General features: G+C 34.9%; 2 protein-coding genes across 2 annotated transcripts in view; one reads left to right on the top strand and one right to left on the bottom strand.

Moving 5' to 3' along the window:
• The window catches only part of LOC107617390 (serine carboxypeptidase-like 20), a gene marked incomplete in the record, with an annotated part of 22026 nt that extends 16487 nt beyond the window's left edge, over positions 1-5539 (top strand). Inside the window, 6 exon segments of the mRNA XM_016319146.2 lie at positions 2370-2612; positions 3333-3398; positions 3859-3980; positions 4060-4173; positions 4286-4331; positions 4711-5539. Of these exon segments, the coding sequence (XP_016174632.1) occupies positions 2370-2612; positions 3333-3398; positions 3859-3980; positions 4060-4173; positions 4286-4331; positions 4711-4794 (675 nt within the window).
• Positions 5408-9804, bottom strand: LOC107617391 (basic leucine zipper and W2 domain-containing protein 2). Its single transcript, XM_016319147.2, has 8 exons — positions 9662-9804; positions 9493-9516; positions 8856-8961; positions 8702-8770; positions 7576-8069; positions 6626-6887; positions 5878-6086; positions 5408-5750 (listed from the first exon to the last, which is right to left on the bottom strand). The coding sequence occupies exons 1-8, from the start codon at positions 9664-9666 to the stop codon at positions 5684-5686; spliced, it is 1236 nt and encodes a 411-aa protein (XP_016174633.1). The 5' UTR covers positions 9667-9804; the 3' UTR covers positions 5408-5683.

Genomic DNA, 18660 nt, shown 5'->3' with positions numbered 1-18660 from the left:
AATATATCCTTTAACTACTAACCTAGCTTTATGCCTAATTACTTCCCCTTTTGAGTTTTTCTTAACAGCAAACACCCTTCTACATGTCATAAGTTTTTCATTCTTTGGTAATTCAACTAGTATGCATGTATTATGATGTAACCAAGCCTTATATTCAGTTAACACAGCTTCACTCCAAACTAAAGATTGTAGTGCAGTCTTTGCATTTTTAAGAACAACATCAGATTGAGATAGCTTAGGTGATAAGTAACTAACCTGATAAATTTTAGGTGTGAGCTTACCTGTTTTTGATCTAGTAACCATATGATGAGAATTACCTTTGTGTGATGTGGGTAGAGAGGAAGTAGAATCACCCTGAAGTTCAATTTGGATACCTAGGGGAGGAATGATACTAGCTGTGCTATGATGGTGTGTAGTGTTCTGATCTGAGGTTAAGGTTGTAGTCTAGCAACTATTGTACCTGCTTCAATAAACACAGAAGCAGCCTCCAAGGGAAGTGAAATAGATTGTGTAGGCTTAAGGGAAGAGGGGAGAATGGTAAAAATTCTGGGTGACATTTCATTATTTGATATAGATTATATACCAGAATTATTGTGTGATGTATAAAATGTTGGTGCAAAAAATTATGATTCATCAAAAATTACATCTCTTGATATTATAATTCTATCTTCTTTAATAAGACATTTATACACATTTTTCAGAGGAGATAAATTATTAAGAATTGATGTAGGCATTCGGTTAATCAAATAAATAGAAGTAGAAAAAGATTTATCCCAAAAGTGTAGAGGAAGATGAGCAGTAGCTAAAAGACTCAAACCAGTTTTAACAATGTGTCTATGTTTTCTTTCAGCAAAACCATTTTGCTGAGGGGTATGTACTATGTAGGCATGTAAGTCGGTGTCCAATGCCTTCATTGACCAAAAATTGTTTAAACGAATTCGAAAGGCATTCACCACCATTATCCATTTGTAGTGCTTTAATTGAATGTCCTAATTATTTTTCCATGCTTAGTTTATATTGTTTAAAGACTGACAGCACCTGAGATTTATTATGCAACAAGTATAAACTAGTATGTCTAGAATAAATATCAATGAAAGTCACATAGTATCAAAATCCTTTTGAGGACACAATTGGGGCTGGTCCCCATACATCAGAAACAATCAATTCTAAAGGTGCATTATAAACAGTTTGTGGAGAAGCATATGGTAATTTGTGAGATTTTGCCATACAATAAGATTGACACAAAGAAGTGAACATCTACTTACAATATTGTGTACAATTGACATAGTAGGGTGACCAAATCGCTTATGGTACACATCTAAAGAGACACTCTTTAATGGCAAAACGGAAGCAGAAAGAACAAAAGGAGTGAGTTTTGGATTGTCAACTTTTTCAAAGCAGTATATGCCATTTTTAACACTCCTTCGAAGAAGAACCTCCTTAGTAACCTGCGATTTAACCAATACAAAATCAAGCTAAAAAGAAAAATATACATTATTATCTTTGGCAAACCTAAAAACACTTATGAGGTTGTTAGCAATTGAAGGCACATGTAATAAGTCATAGAGTTTATATTTTTTATAAGTAGGAATATGATTCAAACTAGAATACCCAATATGTTTAATATCCATACCTGTAACATTACCTACGTAAACGTGTTCATTTCTATGTTTGTTGTTTCATCTGCTGAAGATGCAAATCTTGGAGGAACCTTCTCTTTTTCCAAATGATCCTAAAACTGTTGTCCACAGATCGTCAATGTTGCTAAGTGCCACCATGTGAAGAAATTAGCTTTGGAGAGTTTTTTAGAAAAGGGAACAACAAATGGTTTGGTTGGTGAGGTGGTGGTAAGCTGAATTTTCAGAAGGGAAATCATCTACAATTTCATCCACCATAGAAACATGGCTCTTGATACCATATACGGTTTATGAAGAAGAGTAATTGTGAGAATAGAGAAAGAGTAAAGTAACTTTTATATATTCGGAATATGTATTACAGAGAAGAAAGGAGAGGTACATATACTAGGCACAGCACTCCAAGATAACCAAGAAAAGTACTAAATTATTAGTTACAAACAAACTTATAGAGATATTTACTAACGAGAAGTAATTGACTAATATACCCTTATAATCACAATCATTCTCTTAAATGACTATTCTCACGCAATATTAAAAATAAATTGACAATACGTGTATTATATACAAATATATGATAGCTAATTTAATAACTGATTTTTTGTATGCAAGTAATATTTCTAATATACAAGAATTTATTCAAAATAAATTCATGTGTTAATATATCATTAATTAGGAATAATCATTGGAGAATGACTAATTTGTGTGCTATGAATATGAATATATATGTCCCAGGCCATTGAAGATCTTAATGTGTACAACATACTAGAGCCATGCTATCATAACTCAAATACAGGTTCAACAGGGAATGTGAGTTTGCCAACAAGTTTCAAGGAATTAGGGAAAAGTGAGAAGCCACACCCACACCCTGTGAGGAAGAGGATGTTTGGTAGGGCATGGCCCCTTAAAGGCACAGTCAAAGAAGGCCCAGTTACATTGTGGCCCCAGTTGGCTGAAGATGGCCACATTCCTTGTGTCGTAAGTACTCACTTCCAATAATAATATTAATCAATTCGTTCACCGAAAAATAAAATAATATTAATCAATTCAATCCTGTTCATTGCATATGTTTATATTTACAGATTTTTTTAATAAATGAATAAATAGAATTTATTATTTATTTATATATGTACTTTTTTTAAAAATATTTATATTTTTGAATTTTATTACTTATCTCATTATCATTGTAAATACAATAGATATACGTATATTTTATTTACAATAGTAGTATATACGAGATAATACATTTATTATTTAATATTTACCTATCTCATTTTCAGTAATCTTTTGAGTTAAATTGAGTTAAATGATTGTTAGTTAAATTGAGTTAAATTGAATCAAATTGGATCACAATCATTTATCTCGTAATCTTTTGAGTTAAATTGAATTAGATTAAAAAATAAAAATCAAAGCAATATAGTCCAAATTGTAAAAAAAAAATATAAATTATGCTATAATCTCTTTTATATTGTAAAATAGATATATGTACACAAAAATATAAATAATTTTAAATATATATCACTGAATAATAAATTTTATTTATTTATTTAAAAAAAATCCTATATTTACGTGGTGTGCCTAATAATTTGTGTCGGTCTTATTTGAATGCATGAGCATGACATAGTAATGGCATGATGAGCAAACTTGGAAAGTAATAATTAGCATTTGATCACGTATGTTTGATTTGGCAAAGAGCAGAGTGATGAGGTAGCAACTTCATGGCTGAATAACCAAGAAGTCAGACAGGCCATCCATGCTAAACCGGTAAGTAACAAGTTTATTTATTTTATGATCACCATTCAAACAGTGAATATAAAAAGTAATTACTTTTATGAATATTAATTTAGGATACCTTTTTATTTATTAAATAATAATAATAGAAATAGTTCAAATACCTTACACTCTAATTAAAAAAAGTCTTCGATTCAAGTTTAAACATAGTATAAAAAAAAATACAGGGTTGAATATTCAGATAAAACATCTTTACATTTACATTACATTAATATCAAATCCAAATCATTATCGTTGGGAAGATGTGAAGAACCAAAATTTTGTTGTTTGCAAAAATGGAGACACAATATGTTGAACATTTACATATCTTCTCTTTGATCTATCCAAACTCTTGGAAACCTTTGAATAAAATTTGTTCTTATTCTTGTTATGTTTAAGACTGACTGACAAGTTAAAACAATGATGAATTGTTTAATTGATTAATTAATCACAGAAAAGTGTTGCGGGTCCGTGGGAATTATGCACTAGAAGGATATATTACAATCACGATGCTGGAAGCATGATTCCATACCACAAGAAACTAACCATCATGGGCTATCGAGCACTAATTTTCAGGTATCCCGAATATTTTTGTTAAACCAATATATGAATCTCTTAATTAGTATCCCTTATTGAATGATGATATTGATGACAGTGGTGACCATGATATGTGTGTGCCATTTACTGGAACTGAGGCATGGACACGATCTCTTGGATATAAGATCATAGATGAATGGAGACCATGGACCTCTAATGACCAAGTTGCTGGGTACCTTTCTTTATAGCTAGCTACTTGATCAATTTTCTAATCACGTTCCCGCTCAAACTTATATATCAAAATTTACACAAATATACAATTAAGATCACTTCATTTGTTGCAGATACTTGCAGGCATACAATAACCACCTCATCTTCCTCACTGTCAAGGTACCTCATAAAATACACCACACTAACATTAATTTTCAACTTAAATATCATATCTTAAGTAGTAAAAGCTCTTTTGGCGCCTCACCATTTGTCCAAAGACAAAGCAACTCTCTGCAATTCGAAAATCTCAAATTGATCGCCGACCATGTAAATACCTAGTCTAAACAACCCTTGTAAATAGTGACATATTGATATGTCGAAGACCGCTTAGACCAATTACTTGGATGGTCGGAAACCAATTAGGAATTTTCGAATTGTAAAGGATCGATTTGTCCTAGGACAAATAGCCTAGAACTAGAAAGGACATTTACTCGTATTTCAAGTCACCATAGTTATCATTGTGACTAATTTGGGATCGGTCCTAACTGACATGGAACAGGGAGCTGGACACACAGTCCCTGAATACAAGCCACGCGAGGCACTGGATTTTTACAGCAGATGGTTGGAAGGGAAATCCATATAAATCATAGGCCACCTCAACTATGTCCGAGTACTAATTTGTTATTATTCGGTTATGTATAATAAGCAAACTATATAGTGTAGCCATTACACATTTACTGCCAATGTAAAATTGGCAGATTTCTCGTCAGTTGTTCAAAACCAAATAGAAGGCTTCGTGACTAAGTATAGTATCATTTTAAGGACAATACAAGGTCCTCATAAGTTACACATGTCAAAATAAATAGGATAATTTGTCTTTTAGCAATGTTACGAGACCAACAAAATTTATCATTTTGGGTCAATACTTAGCCAACAAACGTATTTTTAAACGCAATATCCAAAGAATAAGGTGTTGGCTAAACCCTAAACCCTAAACTTTTAAACCCTAAATATTAAACTCTAAATCCTAAATCCTAATAGTATAAAAATAAAGTGTTAGTCCAAAATATTGGCTAATATTGATAAAAAGTGTTGTTTCTAACATTTCTTACTTTTTTTCTCTTTTCTTTCAGAAACCTCGTTAAGGAGAAATGGAAGACTTTAAAATATTCAAAATATCTTTTGAACCCACATATTATAAACTTTGACCCGTTCAAAAATCTAGAACCAATCCATAAACCTAGCAAAGCAGTTGAAATCAATAAATTCAATGCACAATGGTTTTTGTTAAAAGAAAATAGATTATTTAAGTTAAATCTCAAAGCACAGAAATGCATAATACAACATAATCACTGGCGCTGGCATGCAGGAAACGGACATGATGCAGATAAGAGAGTCATATGCAAAGTCAAATAAAGAAGACAAAAAGTAATTATAACTTAGGAAATTATGAGCCAATCTCACAAAGTAGATAGGTGATGGGGCATGCTAAAGAGAGAATGCAATATCTCAGCCCTGACCCTCTGCCACTCTCATTCTTCCTCTTCCGCCTCCTCAAGCCAATTGACGAAGGGTTCAAGTGCCTTCACAAAGCTTTGCCTGAAGTATTTCCAAATAATAAACTTTAAGTAACAGCTACAACCTTAGGAAATAAATGGCACAAGAAAAATGGGAAACTTAAAAAACCACTTTTATGAGTTGGTGAATGCCCATAATTATTATATACCTGCCCTTGGTGTTCGTTCCTCTGCGGAACCAGTGAAGAATCGTGTCTTCAGCCAGCACATCCTGCTCATAAAGGGACCTTATAATCTCAGGGAACAGCTTCATGAGTTTCGCATCCTCGTAGCATTGCATCTGTACTTTGTACATCAGTTCAAGCTCAAGCTTCCCACTGGTGCAGAACGTATTCAACAATGGTGCCCAAGTTTTTACCTTTATCAAGAACAGAGTGATGTCGTCAATACTTGCAATATAGAACATGCATTATAAGAAAAATAGAAAATTATGACTTTCTTTATGAGAAATTATGTGTCCCTATATGCATGTAAAAGCAACCATCAAAACAAGCAAACACAAACATGTTTTAACACCATATAAGAACACCTAATCCATGATTAGGCTCTCAGAAGTTATGCACTACTCAGCAAGCCTATGAATACATAATATTCATAAACTAAATACTTCTTATTTATAGACTCAGATTCAACAATAGAAATTGAACATTCAAATACAGAGTAGATAAAGAGAGTAAAACACTAATGCCATTCCAAAATGCAAAAACCACTGGACCACTTCCAGCCATGGGCAGGCTAACTAGACTCAAATTGCATAACAAATTTTAAAAATACTGCCAACATTATTAATAATTATTCCGATTCCCAAGAACACTAGTTTAAGACTACAGAGCTGATAAGTTTCCAATCAAATACAAATAGTGAAATAGCCATAGATGGAAAATAATTTAAAGGTACCTGGCGCAGGGCTGAATTTGAATTCTGTTGCTGATTTTTTCCCGACCACTGAACAGCGTCCATTAAAACATCCCACAACACCCGCACAACCTCAATATCTGGCAATTTAGCATCTTTAACTTGCAGCTTCACTGTTTCTATGACTTCAGATATATCAGCTTCCTCCGTTATCAGTGTCGTCAAAGTAGACTTCATTTCCTTAAGTTTAACTTCAAATATTTTCTTCTCATTATACTCCACCAAGGTTATCAGTCCTTCCTTCCTAAAATGTTATCATGATTAATATCTTTAAGTTACAACTTAGCAAGCAAAACATTAGGAATGATAAAAACAACAAAAATACAGTCTACTAAACGATCCACCTCAGTGAACTACATAAATAAATTCAATTATTTATGGAAATAAAGGCAAGATTCCTTAGTCCAAATTCCAAATTTTAAATTGATCAAACTAAACCAAATTCTCGTCAGTGAAGTCTGCAACGCAATACTAAACAGAAGTACAGAACACCTGTCATATATATAACAATAATGACTAAGCCTCATTAAACTAGGCAGAGTCAGCTATATAGATAAGTTGACAACATAGTCTCCTATTGCAAACCATATCTACAGTCAACAGGTAGAAATTTAAATATTTTTTACTGGTTTGAACAATAGTTTTTCTTGGACTCTTACTTTTACCTATTGTACTGCTCTTAATCAAATCTACTCTTCCTAGCAGGGCTTATACAGGAGTCTTCACACATGAACAAATCATCTTAGGCAAGATTCTACTATCTTTGTTAAGATAGGTGCCACGTCATCTTGCACTCTAAGTATGTTACCAAATATCACAATCATAAATCTCAGGTCCTTAGCATATAACAAACCAAGAGCATTCCAGAATAAGGTCACCAAAGGAATTAGAACTGCATATATAAGGACGTGACTATAACAACTAAGTCTTACTTGAAATGCTCAGCAAAAGACTCATTTGATCTTTTTGAAGGGGGGAAAAAGTCCAAAAGATTATCCTCCACTTTTCCCCGTTTCAGAATTGAAATAAGATCATCAAGGCTGTTGTCAACCAGATACTCCTTAAAGAACTCAGTTACGAAGGACAGAACTAGCCCTTTGCCCACAAGATTATCTTTAAGAAGTGGTTGGAAGACAGTCTCTGGAGGAAGACCGGATAGCTTCTGAGAGAATGCAAGTGCCGTGAAGATTGCCAACTTTTTCCTTTCATTTTCTTCAAAAAACTCCAAGGATTGTAGGAATCTTCGCATGACATTTTCAAGATTCTTTATGAGGAATGGCTTCCTTCGCAAAATCTTTTGTGTGTAGATCACCGATGGCAAAATGACTTCACGCTTTGGCTCACACTCTATTATAGAGTAAGGATGGCGATCCCCTTCATCAGGCTTGGTTGTTCCAGGTTGTGTACGACAACCAATGAAAACAACCTACAGTAATGTAAAAAGCATATATCAGATAAACATTCAAAGAAGAATAAACTACATGGAAGAATCAAGGACTTCCCACTGATTGACAAGTCCTGACATATCTAACTATAGCAAAAGACTGATAGACAATGTCAACTTGAATGACCTGATTGACCCAAATAAATGGAAGAAACAATTGAAATATATTGCTACTCAACATCAATTCAATCTATACAAATGACGCATATAAATTAGTGGTTTATTTGACAGTTATGCAAATTTGCATACTCTTCTATTTGCACTACTTACATGAACAGCATCATAATACAAATAGAGATGTCAGTGTCAAGGGGAGTTGCATCTCAGACTAAAAGAAGGGTAGACTAATTCTACAGCTATCACTAGTTCTAAAAACTCTGATAAAATAACTGGTGACGTAACCATTACTAAAACAAAATAAATGTTATTTATTCAATCTAAAGATACACAGAGGAATGCTCTGCATAAATCAGACACCACCCAAGTTTACTGCACATCCTAACAGTTTTAGATGTAAAAGTCATGATATCATGAAATATGCACAATCAATCCGCATAACATGAATTAACTAACAAAAACAAATAAAATTATCTCGACTGGTTCAGAAAGCTTGCCTCGAAAAAGGTGTCACCGTATCTTGAGAAGTCAAGTTCTGAAGACTCAATGCTCTTAGCAACAAGTTCCTATACACATAAACTACCTAAATCAGTATGTATCATTAAAATATCAATAATTGAACTGAAAATACAATGTAGGATGTTATATTACCAGATCACCAGCATTATCCAAATAAATCTGGACCACTGCATCCGAGAATGCTTCAGGGTCCAAAGGCGCCGCAATATTCCGCTTGCGGGTCTTAATCCGCGTGCCACTGAAGTTAGAGAAGAAGAAATTCAATAGGCATTTTGGCAAAACTCTCAAAAAATATTGCTCAGTATATACACAATAAAAATCAGAAATCATAAGATATGTTCAGTATTACCAATTCATAGCAATAAAAAGGTAGACATTCACAAGCAATTATCTTCATGTTTGTGTTGTCTTGATGTGAAGTTAATAATTGAATAATAATTGATTCATGTTTGTTTTGTCTTCATGTAAAGTTAATAATTGAATAATAATTGAGTATCATCTAACCGTTCTCAACTATCATCTTCACATGAAGACAACTGAATATGAGTCTCTACCCAATAAGAAGCCTTCAATACAATAGAACATAAGTTCCATCACTGCCAAGTGCAATTTTTTTGAATAATAAAAAATAAATAATTGCAGTTCCGCTGAATACAAACCTAGCTATTACTATTACTAAAATATATAATTCTAAGTTAAAACCTAGATGTATAAAAAATAGATAAATATATAGAAGAATGTGAAATTAGGGATTAAAGAAATAACTTACCCGAGAGTGGGTTTCTCCTTGGAGCTGCAATAAGAAGAGGGGGAAAATTAAACGAAATTAAATAAATAATGAAATCGGAGAGGAGAAGGGGGAAATTGGAAAAGTGGAAAAGAGGTGAAGGAGAACAAAAACGACAACGTATTGAGGGATAAGGGGGTTGGTAGGTTACCTCATAAACCAAGACGATGAAGAATGAACGAACCAACGAATGAATAAGTGGGTGGGTCGGCTCTGGGATTCTACGACTGTGTTAGCTGATGCTGGGGATGAGAAGGAAAAATATGAGGGAGAGAGAGAATATATATTAAACAATTTTTGTTTTGATACTTAATAAAAAACGAATAAAGTATTATTTATGTTTTAAATATTTGGAATAAATTAGAATAAATTAGATTTTCATAATTTGTTCTAGTTTATCACCAAAAAGAATACAATAACACAAAATTTTGTGTCCTTGTCCTTTGTGTCTTGTTCTCAGTTTCTTGTCTTTGTCGTCTTCTCAGAAACAAACGCAGCCTTGTTATTGTGCTCCGTTATGGGGTGTTAAATGAAATAGTGAGGTCACCAAAAAAAATGAAATAATGAGGTTATTTAAGATATAAATTTAAAATAAAAATCAAAGTAAGACTTAGAAATTAATTTGACACCAAAAAAAAAACAGTGTTAGAAGAAGAAAAAAAAAAGGAAATAAAAAAGAAAAAATTTTAATAGTAAACAAATTTTAAATTTGGAGGTCATATATTTTATCACAATAATATGGGATATATGATACAACTACGCGCAGTTAGGCATAAACCGGGTGCATAGTATTAGGAATATACTCGTAAAAAGTTTTAAGGCACTATATCCGGGATACGTGCATAAATATATAGGAATTTCTACATCCTAGATAAGTACTTAAAAAAAAAAAAAAACTCTTATATAAGTAGCTTCTTGACTCAACTATTTATCACACTATATCCATCTCAATTCTATCTATTCCTCCTCTCCTTGTTACTCATACAAATGACTAATAATCAGTTTTTTTTTTTTGTGGTAGTTTATCCCAATAGGATCATTAGAAACGATGACTAGGGAGTAATATTTGAGTGTAATTCACCTATGATGTTGTGCACTTGCCGTGTTGATTCTCTAGCGCTTAAAAATGCCATCTTGGGCAACATGAGGGCAACTGGTTCGAAAGAAGTTGGTATAGTAGCATATAGATTCCTATCATGCTACCTAGTAGAGGTTTTATTAACAGGACGTTTTGGGTTGAAGTTGATAAGCACATTAGTATAATGTTCGATATACATGCTAGGCTAATGCCGCAACATGTTATGGAGTGGTATGTTGATACTCGTGACGTAGGTGGTGGTTTTGGGTTGTCTTCTTTAATACCTCATGTAGTCTTAGTAGCGGCGAGGTCGCTTCACTTTGCTGATCCTCGAGATAGTATTGATGTAGAGTTGAGTGAGTCTGATTCGAATTATGTTGCTGAAACTGGATCTTCCAATGAAAGTGAGTCCTCTGGAGACTATGTGCCGAATACTCCAGCTTGTGGATCATACTGTGCTACTGAAGACGATGGATCATGCTGTTTGTGCCCTGAAGAAGGAACCTGATATGAAGTCCCTCGCAATATCCGCCTCATGCCCAACAAAGAAAGTGGGTGATGGACATCCTCCTAGACCTCCTTCTAGCGTGCATACTCTACCTCCTCATCTGACAAATGAACATCCGTTGGTGCATGCCTCACTTCCCACTCCCGAACCTTCTGAACTAGCCTTCGAATATCATCTATGACATGTCTTCGTGCACGTTGCCTGCGATCTGGAGCATATTGTGGAAGGTCTAACACATCCCTCTGACCTAGGACCATCGAAAAATATTTGCAGTTAGGGCCGCAACCTTCAGATTAGCCGATACATCATCCCCAGAGAGAAAACGGACATTACATGCTCCCTGCCACCAAATCAAGTAGTCCTGTATGGGTGGAGGATCTGGGATAACACCCTCAATGGTGAGCATCCTATGTTGCTGGCCATGCTTCCTCCACATATCATACCAATCACGGTGTCGATCAGGCCACCACACATCGTCACCACAGGTTGTCCTGAACAAAAAACTCATCCACATTGCCCGAACATCTGGCTGATGCTGCTATCCACCGAGCTATCTCTTGACCCTAACCACATGATGGAATTCTATAAAGTGAAAGCATACTAACGACTCCATGACTCTCCAAGTACGAATCGCTCTATCGCTCCCAATTCAGTCAAGAGCCATCTAATGTGGCTGAAGATCGTCGTACAGTGTCCGCCGAAAATGGAAACACGCACAATACTCTGTTTAGCATTAAAAAGTAATTTATGTATATCATAGAAAGATTCTAAATATGGTATCTCGTCAAACCTGAGAGTATCAAGCATGTGCGACAATCGTAGACCTTTGTCATGATAGTATTTTCTCATCTATTGTCCAAGTACCACCAACCGAATAATTGAAGAATTATATTCGGTTCTTAATATTGCACATAGTAACAAATACAACACAAACAAAATTTAACAACATCATAATCAACGGAATAGAAAGACAGAAACCTATGGTAAATCTACGATATCACTAACGGTATGCACTGGGCAATGTCTGTCGTATCACGTCAGGTAGTGACCTATGGTAAATCTATGATATCACTAATGGTATGTACTCGGCAATGTCCGTCGTATCATGTCAGGTAGTGCTGCACAATGAATGGTAGGTGTGCAACAATAATGCAGAGCTCCAAGACAATCGTATGCAAGCATTGAAGTCCTTCAGGACGGCAACCATTTGAGAGGGACAAGGTTGGCCGATTTGTTCGTAAACAAATATTCCCCAATCAATATAAATAAGTAACACCTAGCATACTAATGAAGAGTAGCTATATCTGCCCCGGCGGAATGTGGGCCACCTTGTTCCTGAGCCTTGTCATCTTGAGCACAAAAACATGCTTTCTGTCCTCTGGCTATGGTAGATGCCTATTACGGAACAAGTCTTCAACCCACTACCATGTAGGGTGTCCATGGATCTGCTGAAAATCTCTAGTGCAACCGTCAATCAAATCACCATCCGTGCGCAAACCAGGATGATATGTCACATCCTGAAGTATGATAGTTACCTCGCCCCACGGAAAGGCACTTGTATAATCCTTAAACTCCTCTCTTGACACATAGAAAGTTTCAATGTACTCACTCATGTTTTGTGCAGTCAATACTTCTTCCCAACAAGATCATCCTCATTATCACTAAATGGTACATCTAGAAAATCTTCACTATTATACCCTTCATCCTCATTACAAAATCCCCCAACAATCTTCTCCTTTTCCTTGTATTTTCTAACTTGTTTGCAATATGAATTTAGGTCTAAGTAGGAGCAGACTTGAATTGATCCTCTTTGCTAATGTGAACATCAATTAATCCGAACAACCCCTTCCTTGTCATCATTACTATCACCAAATCAACTTCAGTAGTACTATGGTCTGATGCATAACCCTTTCTTGAATCATCACTCCAAGAATATTCACTCCCTGACTCATCATCCATGGGTTCATAGTCATCATTCTTAGATGCCTCACTGCCTTTTTCTTCCTTATCCAATCCTTCACTCTTAGACCCAACTTCTTCCTTTGGGATTGATCCAACATTGCTCTGCCCTTGTCCAGTATCATGGGGTTATATAAAACAATTCGGTTAGACCCATCTTCATCCACTATTGTTGTTGTTGTAGGATTGACACACACTTGGACATCCTCTACATCTTCTTGGACATCACTAGTTTTGTGAATAGCATACAACTCAACCATATCCTCCTTCACCCCAATACTTGCCATCTTCATTACATCTTTATCATTTTATAGCATCTTTAAGCCTTCCTCTATGCCATCTTTTACTGACTTATACCATATGGCTGCTATGTCTTTCTTCAAATAGCCTTGTTTACGAATTATATTGTATGTCTCAATCAAGCTCCACTCATCTTCATTGCAATAGTCTATGATAGTAAGCTCCCCACCCAAATATTGCAGAGACCCTCCTTCAAGTCCAAATTAAACATATCCTGGTGCTAAACTTTCATACTAAAATAACTCAGGTTATGCCTTCAAACCCTGTTACATATATCAATCATCATTAGAAAAATAAACAAAAATAAACGGGTTAACCACCAAAAACGCCTCCAAATTATTCAAACACTGACAATAATAACCTTCACTTTTATTATCGACAAAAATAACCTTTAATAATTTAAAAACGTGCACAAAATACCCATCCGTCAAGAGAGGCATATTCCGTTAACGAAAAACATACGTGGCGCTCTCTCTCTCTCTTATTTCTTCTTCTTCCTCACTGAGTATCTCCATCCCCCATCCCCAAAATGAATAACCCTAAAACCCCAAATTTAGTCTTCTCCTCCCGATGCCATAGCCACAGCTCTAGCTTTGTCGACTTCTCTTCGCAACACCAAAAACTACAGCACAACAATAAAAAACTACACCCAGAACTACAACGCGAGCACGATCCGAATGGAAGAAGCTTGACGGTCGGAGCTGGAAGGCGAACGCCACAACCAGAATTGAAAGGTGAGCACCGCCGGATCTGGAAGGCAAGCGTCGCCGAGTCTGGAAGGCGAGCTTCACGGGTGGGAGTTGGCTCCGAATTCTCCTTCCTCCATCATTCGTCGCAACAACAACCTCTGCCTTCTCCATTATTTCGTTCACTGTCATTGACTTAACTATTCACTATTCGCTTCTGATTTTGTTTCAATTTTAAATCTGTTGTTGAAATTAGAGTGAGTTATTATTGGTGTTGATGTTGTTGTTGTTGTTATTGTGACGGACTGTGAGAGTGGGATGAATTTTTAGAAGGATGACGATGGGATATGGTGGCGGCAAGATAGGTGAAGGTTGTAGTTTGAGTTTCAGATTGGGGTGAGATTCATGGTGTTACGGTAAGTATGAGAAGATGGCGACCATGTGATGGTGGCAAGGGTGAGGATGCAGGCCAGGTAATGGTTCAGGTGTGGTGGGCTTGAGAGATTTGAAGGAGTGGTGTCGAGTGGTGTAGTAGCTGTGACGTAAGAGAGAGAGTCTCCGTTTATCACATCAGATATTTTCGTTAATGGAATATGCTTCTTTTGAAAGATAGGTATTTTGTGCATGTTTTTAAATTATTAAAGGTTATTTTTGTCGATAATAAAAGTGGAGGTCATTATTGTCCGTCTTTGAATAATTCGAATGCATTTTTGGTGGTTAACCCAAAATAAACCCACCACTTTAGAGTAAGAAAACTAACCCAAAATACTTCATAACCCCAACATCAGTAAGCGATTAAGAAAGTACAAAAGCCCTAATTAATTCAGGACCACAAAGAATATTTTCTATGAACCCCAACTACCCCCAAACATTACAATGCAAACAACCCTATACGTTGCCACCTTCATTGCATGCATTATTGATTAGAAAACAAAAAAGAAAAATAGGTTGTACATACCTTTTGCTTCTGCATAAAATCAACACCTGTAAAAATTAAAAAGCAACAATCTTCTCCTTTACAAGTGAAATTGATCCACGAATTACCTTCAATTTACAATGTTTCATAAGATCTATCTCAAAGAAGAGAAAAATAGTAGGGTTTAGAGAGTTGGGGATAACAAGTCTTACATTCTTTTTTTCTTCTTAATGGTATCTTTCATATAATGAAAAAATAATAGGTGCAAAGAGGCAAATGTGTCAATGTTAACGTTTGGGGTAAGGAAATTAACGTCCATGTGTGTAACTTTGTTAGTGATTTGTTTATAGAATTTGACGATAAACATGATGCAATTTTGAAATGTTTAGAATTAAATAGGACGATTTAAATGTTATGTACCATTTTAAGATTTATTTTAAATATTAGAAACAAAATAATACTTTACTCACTTAAAATGATTTAATATGAGTACTTGAATTGATTCATTATTATTTACATCTATTTAAGATTTAATCAAGATATAATGAGAATTGAAATCATGAAGTTGGACTGGGAAAACCAAAGTTCTTAATGGTATGAACTAAAAACCTCCAGTCAATTTTGTCATAAGTTTTCTCTAGATCAATCTTAAAGGCTAGTGTGTCTTTTTTTTATTTAGTCTTCTTCATAAAGTGGAGGACTTCTTGAGCAATAATGATGTTGTTAGGAGTTTCTCGTCCCGGAATAAATTCTCCTTGAAACGGGCTAACAATCTCCACAAGATAAGGATGAAGCCTATTAACAAAAACCTTCGTGATGATCTTGTAAACTATATTGTAGAGACTAATCAACTTGAAATCTTTCATAGATACCGGTGATTAATTTGATTATGAATTGTGTCACTGCTTCCTCCTTATCTATTCTTTAGAATGGGAATCGTTTGAATGGCTTTACTCCTAACCGGGGTATTAGACAAAGAGACCTTATGTCACTCTATCTTTTTGTGTTGTGTATGGAGAGATTGACATGTTTTATTAGTCATCAGATTGATTTGAACTTGTGGGAGCCGGTTGCTGTTTCTAGAGAAGGACCAAGAATATCCCACTTAATGTTTGCGAATGACTTGCTTCTATTCTGTAAAGCTACAAAGAGACAAGTGCAAAATGTGATGTTGGTTTTAGAGACTTTTTGCAAAGCATCTGGGATTAAGATTAATGTGGAGAAGTCTAAAGCGTTTTGCTCCAAGAATGTCTCTGCAACAAGGAAAGAGATTTTTACTAGGGTATCCTCTATCAGGTTTGTCCAAGACTTGGGCAAGTATCTTGGAGTTATCCTTAGCCATTCTAGGGTGACCCGTTCAACTTTTAATGGTGTCCTGGATAAGATTCGGAGTAGACTAGCAATCTGGAAAGGGATTTTACTCAATCGGGTTGGTAGATTCTATTTGGTTAATTCTGTTGCAGCCGCTATTCCCACGTACCAGATGCAGGTCTCTATTTTTCCCAAAGGAATCATTAGTAAATTAGAGTCTATGATGAAGAATTTTCTTTAGAAAGGACAAATTGATGGAAGAGGATTGAATCTTGTTAGTTGGAAGGTACTGGTTACTCCAAAAAAATATGGAGGTTTGGAAATTAGAGATCCTTATTGTGTGAATATTGCTCTTCTTACGAAACTAGTTTGCACTTTTTTCCAGCAGCCAAACAAGTTATGCGTTCAATTGTTGGATGTCAAATATCGATTATTTCTATTTGACTGTTTTAGTTGTCTTATGAACAAGGACTCTCCATTTGGAGGAGTCTTTGCAAGGCTTGGAAAGTATTAAAGGATGGGTTTGCTTGGGGTATTGGGGATTTGAACTAGAATTTCTTGTTTTCTAGCTAGAGGAGAGAAGGACGGTTATCTAATGAGATGGATTATGTTCACATTTTTTATTCAAATCTCCGGATACAGGATATTTGGTCGATTGGTAGGTAGCATTTGGATACTCTTTATTCTCCTTTATCTCAAAATCTAAAAGGTAATATTCTCTCTTACAATCCAGATGTGCAAGTAGGTCTGGAAGTGGGTTGTAATTGGTTTGGGTCTGCTGCCAAAGTTTATGACCCACACAATGGTTACTTGTAGTTGTGTAAGCAACTGTTTGGTTGGGAGGAGCGGGAGAATTGGCTTTGGCTTTGGCACCAGCTTGTTTCAGAAAAGCACAAGTTTTTGGCTTGGCTGTGTCTTAAGGCCTACTGCAAGTTTTCGCTTCAGAAGAGGGATATCGTCATCGGATAGGTGCCCAAGATATCTTTCTAGGCAGGAATTGGTTTTACATTGTATTCGGGATTGTCCAAAAGCTCAGCTTGTATGGCATAGGTTGGATATTTCTTGTCATCCTTTGGATTTAAAGAATTGGTTCTTGTATCATAGCAGAGAGCATCCGTTCAAGTTCTTTTCGGGACTTTGATGGATATGGTGAGCAAGGAATAATGACATATTTAATCCTCATAAAACTTGGCCTCCGAAAAAAGTGATTTGTTTGGCATTAACTTCAGAAAAGGAGTTTAGGAATATTTTTGAATTACAACGTATGTCCCTTCCCTCTACTCTAAATGATTTTTGGAATCCCCATCCATTAGTATTTTCAAGATTAATTGTGATGCTAGTTATCCTGATTCGGGTGATAGTGTTAGTTTTACTTGTGTTATTAGAGATTGTAATGGGAGTTGGCAAAGGGAGTGTTTGGGAATGATTGAGAGTAATAGTATTCTTCAAGGAGAATTGTCTGCTATTTGGAGAGGATATTTCTTAGCCTGGAATGTGGGTCAACGAGATGTTATTTATGAGACGGATTGTGTGGAAGCGTTTAATTTTGTTACTAATCACCAAAATGGTTTTGGGTTTATTGATTCATTGATGCTCAAAATAAGAGATATCATGCATTTGAATTGGCGTGTTGACTTTCATTTGATTATGAGAGATGCAAATACGGTGGTAGACACTATGGCAAAGATGGCGATAAAGTTACAACTTTCTCATGTGAGCTTCCTTCACCTTAAAAAGAGTTTAAGAGTAGTCTTAAATGAGACTGTCTCTCTATTTAAACAGTTCTTTTGTTTTATTTATTATTATTTTTTTGTTTAGTTTATTTAAGTCACACTTTCTCTTATTTATCCATTGAGAGAATAATAATATGGATATTTATTTTATTTATACTATTGTATTGTAATACGTTAATTTTTGTTAATTATATGTATTATAAGATCAATTTATATCCTTTTAATAATTACTTTAAAAATAATCATACAAATATATATTGACTAATAATTGGGTTCCTGCACCAATTTTTTTTTCAATTAAGTCCTTTTAATAGTAATTGGCTTAATTTTATAGGGATCCAACTAAAAAAAAGAATTGGTACATGGATCTAAATAAAAGAAAAAAAAAGTGTAGGGATCCAATTAAAAAAAAATTTTGGTACAAAAACTCAATTAAAAAAAAATATAAGGATCTAATTGAAAATTTTGCGAAATTATAGGAATCAGTAGAGTAATTAAACCTAAATTAAATAATAAAGAATAAATATTAGAAATTCCAACAAAAATATCAATGAATAGAAATTTTCCGTTCATTGCACAAAAACCTAAACTAGATAGCGAGAGTTACTATAGTTTTACTTTTACATAGGTCATATCAATAAAAGCTATAGTTAATATAG

Source organism: Arachis ipaensis, chromosome B09 (genome assembly GCF_000816755.2).
Source record: "Arachis ipaensis cultivar K30076 chromosome B09, Araip1.1, whole genome shotgun sequence".
Taxonomy (NCBI): Eukaryota; Viridiplantae; Streptophyta; class Magnoliopsida; order Fabales; family Fabaceae; genus Arachis; species Arachis ipaensis.
The sequence above is the reverse complement of the archived record's forward strand: the minus strand, read 5'-3'. Positions and strand labels throughout refer to the sequence as shown.

Excerpts from the sequence above, each read along its gene's own strand:
- LOC107617391 (XM_016319147.2), bottom strand. Across the intron at positions 8,962-9,492 it reads AAGGAGAAACCCACTCTCGG|TGGCACGCGGATTAAGACCC; the intron begins GTAAGTTATTTC and ends CTCTAACTTCAG. Across the intron at positions 6,888-7,575 it reads TCTTTTGCTGAGCATTTCAA|GAAGGAAGGACTGATAACCT; the intron begins GTAAGACTTAGT and ends ATAACATTTTAG.